Source organism: Mus pahari, chromosome 3, assembly GCF_900095145.1.
Source record: "Mus pahari chromosome 3, PAHARI_EIJ_v1.1, whole genome shotgun sequence".
Classification (NCBI taxonomy): Eukaryota; Metazoa; Chordata; class Mammalia; order Rodentia; family Muridae; genus Mus; species Mus pahari.
In genome coordinates, this window is record NC_034592.1 from 55563021 (window position 1) to 55571457 (window position 8437).

Below are 8437 nucleotides of genomic sequence, written 5' to 3' on the forward strand. Positions count from 1 at the left end.
CCCCCACCCACCCCCACCCCCTCTGGGACATATATAGCAGAGGTCTGCCTGGTCATGTCTCAGTGGGAGAGAAGATGCACTTAATCCTCAAGAGGCTGGAGGCCCCAGGAAAGGGGAAGACCTAGTGGGGGGGAGCACCCCCTCAAAGGCAAGGGGGGGGAAGAATAGGATGAGGAACTGTGAGAGGGGGAGCTCTGATGAAACCCTTGGCCTTCCAAGCTGACACTTACTGATGCAAGTACGGCTGTCATTGCTGTTGATGATATGACCCGACGGGCAGAAGCATTCTCCTCCATAAGGCGTCTGATAGCATTGGTACTCACAGTTTAAGATAGAGCAGAGACCCGTACCTAAACAGAAGGAAAGAAACTGCTAACTGGAGGGCTCAGGACAAGCCTAGTTTGCCTAGTAACTTCCAAACAGAAAAAAAAAAAAAAAAAACAATGAGCATGCAATGCAGCAGGAAAGCCTGCCGCCTCCTGCAATACCACGGAGCAAATGCTTTGTGTTTCTTAAACCTCTTTTTCTTTTAATATTACAGCTACTGTTACCTGTAGGTATAAAAGGCTGTTAACTCCATTCATGAAAAAAATCAGGTCATAAGCTTTGATGGTTCTGACTGTGGCTGGCTTGCAATAGCAGGCTTTCAGAGATTAGTTTTGTTTGTTTTTCCTGTTAATATCTCTTCTCAAAACTTTGACCACTGATTACATATCATTTGTTGATTCTGAAGTGTTATACTAAATCTTCTAAGTTGAATGGAAGGACTTTTAGCTACGACAAGTATTGGGGTCGGGGGGGATCCTTGGAGTTAGAATGACCCGTGCTCATCTGTGCGATCGCCAACTGAGTTAGTGTCCAAATGATGAGATCAAGTTCAAAACTGTCCCCTTTGAGATGTGAGATGGTCTCAGAACTGGGCTGACTTAGGGGGAGAGAGACAAAAAGGGTGCTTAGATACCAAATAGCCAATTCAGTTCATTACCTATCCTAAGAACCGCCAGAAGACAACGTACACACCCTAGGAATCAGAAGCTTGTCTTAGAATATCCAAATAAGACCAGTATAAGATAAGATATCAAATGTATGTAACAAGTTCAGTGGGTAGGGCATAATTCCCATAATTCTTTATGTCTGAGCCCTAGTATCACTAGATGAGATGCTCCCATGTTAAAGTCATCATACTTGTTATTAAAACAACTTTCCCTGTTGGCATATACTTTTGTTCCACTCTGGCCTCACCTGAATGACATGCTGTGGTCAGTACCTTAGCAAACATGGCTTGCAGAGACTTAAAAATGTTCAAATGATAGGGTCTATTCTCCACCATTGTGAAACCAAGTGTGGGTTAGCATGACAGTGGCCTGGCATAGGCAAGAACTGCCAGGAGACATATTAAATGAACTGAGCTATTTTGTTGTGAAAATGTCAACTGATATTCGCTGCATTTGAGAGTCTGTTCTAGAAACATTCTTATCAGGAAGTGAGCCATATACAGCTCCCACACTCACCACAGTGTCGTCCACTTGTGGCATTGTTCTCATCTCCTCCTTCTGGACAGTCGGGAACTCCATCGCAGACTTTATCCATTGAGATGCATCGCCCAGACCCAGGACACGCCCATTCTCTTGGGTAACACGTATGATGACGTTGGTTACTTTCTGAAAGGGAAGGAAAGAGAGAGTTATGGGCTACCCTAGAGATTTAACCCTCCTAAGAAAATCCATGGTTAAAAGAAGACATGGACCAGATGAGAAACAAAAATCCAAACAACCTATCTGTGATGATAAAGGCTACCAACAGCCTTTGATCAAATGCAACTATTTACATGGCACACTTTCTGAAGGTGGCCGCCAATAAACACTGATAATCAAAGGAAAATTATAACTAAAAAGTGGTGTTCCTCTGGAATACCAAACCCTAAAACCAGTGGAATAAGAGTCAACCTTCTGTCTGGAACTGGAGCAGTGAGTGGCACCTGCTGTATAGAGTGGACATTAGGAATCGGAGAATTGTTGTAGGGACTTCTAGTGACAGTGGCAGAAGGCATACTAAGGACAATGTCCTTCTCAAATGACAGTTGGCTAGCAAGCCACGTGCACCTGCCTATCCTGAGTTCAGTCCCCATGCTCTCAGCCTTCAATGACTCAAATTCGAAACTCGCTGACTACCACAGGCCTAGGCATTTTTAAAGGCTCCCACACTGCCTTTTCCCTCTTTCCCCTGGTCTATGACTTTAATATCCAAAAAAACACAAATAGTCATGAAGGAAAAAGAAAGGTGGGGCTGGAGCGATGGCTCAGTGGCTGCTCTTACAGAGGTCGTGAGTTCAATTCCCAGGAAACACATGGTGACTCACAACCATCTATAGTAGGATGGGATGCCCTCTTCTGTCAGGCAGATATACAGGAAGACAGAGCACTCATATACATAAGCAAATAAATTTTTAAAAAAGAAAAGCAAGGCAACTTCCTGAATGACAGGAAGGAGAGGGTTAGCTGGGTTCTAATCTCTAAGGGAGGAAAATGATTCTAGGTAGGAATCCCCTCTGGTCCTTACCACATCCATCCTCATCACCAGAATCCTGGCAATCATCATCCCCGTCACAAACCCAGTTCTGGTTAATGCACTGGCCATTGGAGCAAGTGAACTGGTGGCCTCCGCAGGTGTCATAGTCTGGAAGAGAGCAACAGAGCACTGTAGGTGGAGGTATTGTTTCCCTAATTGCTTCTTGGTTGTGTCGATAAAAAAGGCTGGAAGCCAGTCTCTGGGCTAAGGGGAAAAGGTGGGGCTTCCGGGTCCCTGGGGAGATAGAAGAAAGGGAATGAGAATAAGGATTCAGAGCGGGCAGTGGAGTGGAGGAAGCAACAGACTTGTAGGTCCTGGGGCACGGATAGTTTGTAGCCTCTGCCGGTGGTAGAGGCCAAAGAGGATGGGACAACCATTGAGTTATCTGGCTAGTTTTAAAATGTTAAGGCTGTCTCATGTTTTCCATCCCCGCGACTAAGGTGGGCAGGAGAAAGGGCACAGCCGGGGTGGTCATTGGCTGCAGCTAGCTGCAGGGTGCTGTTGGCTGATGGAGAGCAGCTCCCAACTTTCAAGAAAAAAACATCAGCTGGCAATTGGCAGAGCTGAGTGAAGCTGGGGGCTGCTGATCACAGAGCCTAGCCAGGAGCGTGGAAAGAGCTCTCAAGAAAGAGCAACCGAGCCGAGCGGGTTTTTTTTAAATTACACCCAACATGAGCACTACAAAGGCACAGTCCCTGGGGAAAAAAATCAAAGTGTTCATTCTGCCTCCATTGCACTCCTGGGAACTGAAGCGTCTGCATCTTGACAAAGATACTAATCCTTGAAGAAGAAAAGGAAGAGGAGGAGAGAAGGAAGAGAAAAAGGAAGAAAAAGAAGCATTGTATCTGCCATCTGCACCAAAACACTCCTAGTCACCCACTCCGTGATGGTGATGCCTCAATCTTTTTATTTCACTCACTGAAATAATGCCCAGGTTCTAAGACCTAGAAAAACAGAGAGATGGGGCACCAGCCAATCAAAGCAGAAATTGGAGCTACTGTCAAGATCAGAGTCTTCACTGTGCGGTAGTGGGGAACACCTTTAATCCCAGCATTCAGGAGGCAGAGGGTAGATCTCTGAGTTCAAGGCCAGGCTGGTCTACAGAGTGAGGAGTGAGTTCCAGGACAGCCAGGACAACACAGGGAAATCCTGCCTCGAAAAACCAAAAATAAAAAAAATTAAAAGATCGGAATCCTGTGACATATTGTGACACTGTCACAAAGGATGTAGGGAAGAATGCAAGCTGACTATTGACAACTCTTCACTTCTATTATGATCCCTGGAGGATAAAGGGATGCAGGTCACGCAATATTAATAAGCTTGGAGCAGTAGCTCCTCCATTAACTTTTGGCTTCTTCTGCCAAACAGAAACTTCTTTGAAACAACAACAACAACAACAAAAGGTATGCTTGTATAATGGAGAGGAAAGTACCCCTCCCTAATCACATCTTATCACATGACCCAGCATAAAAGAAGTCACCAAGTCACCGTACTGCAATTGTGCTCATCGCTGTTATCTTCACAGTCATTGTCGTGGTCACAGACATAGGCACGAAGGATACACTCTCCACTGCCACATTCGAATTCTTTTTGCGAACACAGCGTAGCTGGGACACGAGGTTGAAACGAGAGAGAAAAAAATGAGATAATTTCAGTTCAGTTGTCACCACTTAATTTTATTGGAAGATCCTACCTGACTTATTAGGCAGTGGGGTGCTGATAGAACCAGTCCTTGGGGAATAGAAAGGGCTCAGGATGTAGCTTCTACTAACTCCCAGTGATGGCTGATTTCCAACAACTAATATGGATTCAGTGGATGTGGGCTTGGGAAGAGATGTTTATATTTGTCCCTCTCAAGTCAGTATAAGCCAGTCTCAACTTGCCACCACCCCTTTAACGGACGTGACTTACTGCAGTTAGCTTCGTCAGAGGAGTCTCTGCAGTCAACTTTGTGGTCACACTTCTGACTCGTGTTATAGCAGGCTCCGTTGGCACAAGTAAGTTGATCACATGTTGGATAATCTGTTTAAGGGAAAAAAAAAAAAAATAGCAAGCAAACCTTAAATAAAGGCATCCTTTTAGTGAACATTTCCTGAGACACTGCCATGTGCTAGGCACTGAATAGGAGATGGTCCCTGACCTCCTGGAGACAGGGTGAGGGAAAGGTGCATCAATCAAATAATGACACTTGAATATGGAAATCTCCAAAAAAAAAAAAAAAAAAAAATCACCATAGGAAGATATGGGAGCAGAAAGATAGCTCCCTAAAGAGGCAGCTTTTGAGATGAAAGCTGAAGAATTAGAAAACATGATGACTCAAAATGGAACTTCCTCCTCTACAATACAAATCACATTCTAGAAACTCATGCATACATGTTCTGGGAAGTAAAGGAGGAAAGAAGGAAAAAGAACTGGTCGCTATTGCTATTGAGTTACCACAGGCAGCTATGGAGTTACATGTTGTTGTTTTGTTGTTTTGTTTCTGCTTTACTTTGTTACTGTTTTTCATTTTGTGGTAGAGTCTTGCTATGTAGCCCAGGCTAGCCTGTCCTCAACTCAGGACCCTCCTGCTTCAGCTGTCCTGTTGTTGGGATTATAGGCATGCGACGTCGCGTCTCCTTGGTCTGATCTCACTGAGGATTATTTTCCTGGTGATTCTCTGGTTGTCTTCGGATCTAATTTTAACCAAGTGAGGCTAGCACCTCCCCAACCTGAAGCTAAAATTGCACTGAAGAACCCAGCTTCAGGTTTTACAAGCTTATTAAGATATGCCATATAGGGTCTGGAGAGATGGTTCAGTGGTTAAGAGCACTGACTGCTCTTCAAGAGGTCCTGAGTTCAATTCCCAGCAACCACATGGTGGTTCACAACCATCTGTAATGGGATCTGATGCCCTCTTCTGGTGTGTCTGAAGACAGCGACAGCGTACTCGTATACATAAAATCAATCTTAATAAATATATGCCATATAATTCTTGGATAGTCCTATCGAGCAAAAGCTAGGTCCAGAATCCTTGCTAAACTGCATTCACCTTGCCCCAGTGCTAAAAATAACCTCTCAAATAATCTTCTCCCTGTTATCTATAGTAAAAATAAGCCTACATCCTCAGTTTCCAGAAGTTCAAAAGTAGGCCACCAGTGTCCTTGTATTTTTAAATTTCCAAAGGTACATGCAGCCACTCAGTCACATGACTTCAACAGAAGGCTCTTCACTAGGGACCTTAGTGGCTTCAACATAAAATGAAAGCATCCTAGTGCCAGCAGCTCACTGACGTGAATGACCACGCCCTTCATACGCTAGATGGGAAATGGACAGTTACCGGGGATGGATAGCGAATGACCACGCCCTTCATACGGTATGTGGGAAATGGACAGTCACAAGAGCTAGAAGGACCCACAAACTTAAAAGTGTGGTCCACCAATCTGTTACCAGAAATAGCATATCGGTGGAACAAAGGCCAAAGTACCCACGACTCAATATGTAGTCATGTCCAGCACACAATGTGTGAGCATATTGCTGTGAAAAAGTATTCTAAAAGCAAACAAACAAAAGGGGGTTGGAGAGAATGGGAAGATGGCTCCAGAGTTAAAGAGCTGTGCCAGGCGTGGTGGCACACGCCTTTAATCCCAGCACTCGGGAGGCAGAGGCAGGTGGATTTCTGAGTTCGAGGCCAGCCTGGTCTACAGAGTGAGTTCCAGGACAGCTAGGGCTATACAGAGAAACCCTGTCTCGAAAAAAAAAAAAAAAAAAAAAAAAAAAAGAGCACTAGCTGTTCTCAGGACCCAATATCAACTCAAAACCAGCATGGCAGCTCACAACTGTCTGGAACTCCAGTTGCAGGGGATCGAATAGCCTCAGCGCAGGCATACTTGCAGGCAAACACCAATGCACATACAATAAAAATAAATTTAAAAGAATAAACAGTAAAAAAGAGGTTGAAGAAGATGCTGGACCCTTGTCCAAAAGAATGCCGAAGAACCAAGAAAAGCAGAGTGGTTAGGCTGTCAGGTGACACTGTCTGCTCCCTCTCTGGGGGCTTCAACTCCTGACAACTGTAAGGTGAAGCATCAAAATACGGGGCGTTTGAAAATAGCTCACTAAAAATTTAAATGTTCCGAACTTTATTTTACAATAGCCCCAAACTGAATTCATCCTTAGACCAGTGTTCTCCTTTCGTTATGGGGATGCTATGCTTTGCGAAAGTGCCTTTAATGGGCCACACAACTCGTTTATTAATTCTGCCTTCCAGAGATGTACAAGGCCAGGTGAACGAGCACGCTCACTCTACCCACCCCACAGCATGTGCCTGATAGTTCCAGGAGTCAACTTCTTATCTAACCTTCTGAGAGCAGCATCAAGCCGAGAAAGCCATCCCTCTGCCACACTTAAGCCACCTGTCAGGGGGAAAGTTTATTTGGGTTTGGGCTGTAGCTACCACATTTAAGGTGGCTGTTATGGCTAGGAAGGATCTGTAATCAATGTGCTGGGCAGTCTCGTTTTCACCAACCATAAAACTTAAAGAGTTAAATCATCTTCCACTGACAAGGCTCTTTCCCCAGCAGCAAACAGGGCCAGCTTGATGTCATCAGGGTGGTATCAGGATGGTCAGGGGTCAGCTCTCCCAATGAGAAGCAAATGGCTATTGTCTCCATCTACACTGATAATGAATCTCTCTCAAACAAAAGAGGACAGGTCTCAACTCCAAACCCTACACACCTCCTGGCCTTTTCTGCATGTAGATAGCTTGTGGTGCATCCCCCTTCAGATATCCACCCAAAAGAAACGGGTCCAAATTTCCCTTGCTGAAAATGTTAAAGGCTTTCAAGCTAACCTAAGAACAGGAAGTCATCATCAGGTGAGTTTCCCATTGGGCAATACATTTGGCAAGCCTTCACCTAATCTTCCATGGCTTTAACCACGGAGCAAAGCCGCCCAATAACCGTGGCGTCTTGCAGAATTGTCAAGCAGAGAAAGTGAAATTTGAGGGATCATAAAACAACTCAGAGAATCAGCTTCGTTCTGAGCCTTGTTCAGGGGCCACTTAACTAAGACAAAACTGTCACACTTCCTCACACTACACACTGCTTCTTCTGTCCCAATGGAGTGACTTGTTCTCACAAATTGACATCTGTCACAAAATGCACACACAACCCTGTGCTCCCTTTTTAATGATTTGGTTTTGTGCAAGAAACTTTCATGCTATCGTTCTATTACGTAATCAAGGACGGGGGTCCAGGCTCGATGGCGCCCAGAGGCTGGCAGATCTAGGACAGCCAGGACTAAAAAGTAAAGTGAGCCCTTCCCCAAACAAAACAAGAACCAAGGAAGAAGCCATCTGCATAGAGTCCAGTACCTGAACCTCTAAGAATAGAGTCATTTACTCCCCAAGAAGACACAGCTCTAAGGCTCCAGTCTTCATTGTCAGAATTCTATCAAAACAGAAAAGAGTGCACAGGACTTTAGACCCAGGATCTGGGAGGCGGAGGCAGGTAGGGGATTTGAGGCCAACATAATCCACATAGTGAATTTCAGGCCAGCCAAGGCACAGAGACCCTGTGGAAAGAAGAAAGGAAGGAAAGGAAGGGAGGGAGAGGGAGAGGGAGGACAGTAGAGCAAACTAATTAAAAAAGAAGGTATCTTCAGTGCATACCAAGAAAACTAATTTCCTATTGCTCATTGAGAAATGGTGACCCATCCTTTAATCCCAATACTCAGAAGGCAACGGCTGGCTCAGAATTCTATAGGTCTACAGAGTTCTAGGACAGCCAGGGCTACAGAGAGAGAAAGAAGAGAGAAGAGAAGAGAAGAGAAGAGAAGAGAAGAGAAGAGAAGAGAAGAGAAGAGAAGAGAAGAGAAGAGAAGAGAAGAG

The 8437-nt window shown here is 44.8% G+C and overlaps 1 protein-coding gene across 1 annotated transcript in view; it reads right to left on the minus strand.

Annotated features, from left to right (window-relative positions):
* Lrp2 (LDL receptor related protein 2) overlaps window positions 1-8437 on the minus strand; it is a 161662-nt gene that overhangs the window by 110206 nt on the left and 43019 nt on the right. Inside the window, exons 5-9 of the mRNA XM_021193735.2 lie at window positions 4480-4590; window positions 4062-4175; window positions 2560-2676; window positions 1512-1661; window positions 231-350 (exon numbers count right to left, since the gene is read on the minus strand). Of these exons, the coding sequence (XP_021049394.1) occupies window positions 231-350; window positions 1512-1661; window positions 2560-2676; window positions 4062-4175; window positions 4480-4590 (612 nt within the window). The remainder of the gene's footprint in view (window positions 1-230; window positions 351-1511; window positions 1662-2559; window positions 2677-4061; window positions 4176-4479; window positions 4591-8437) is intronic.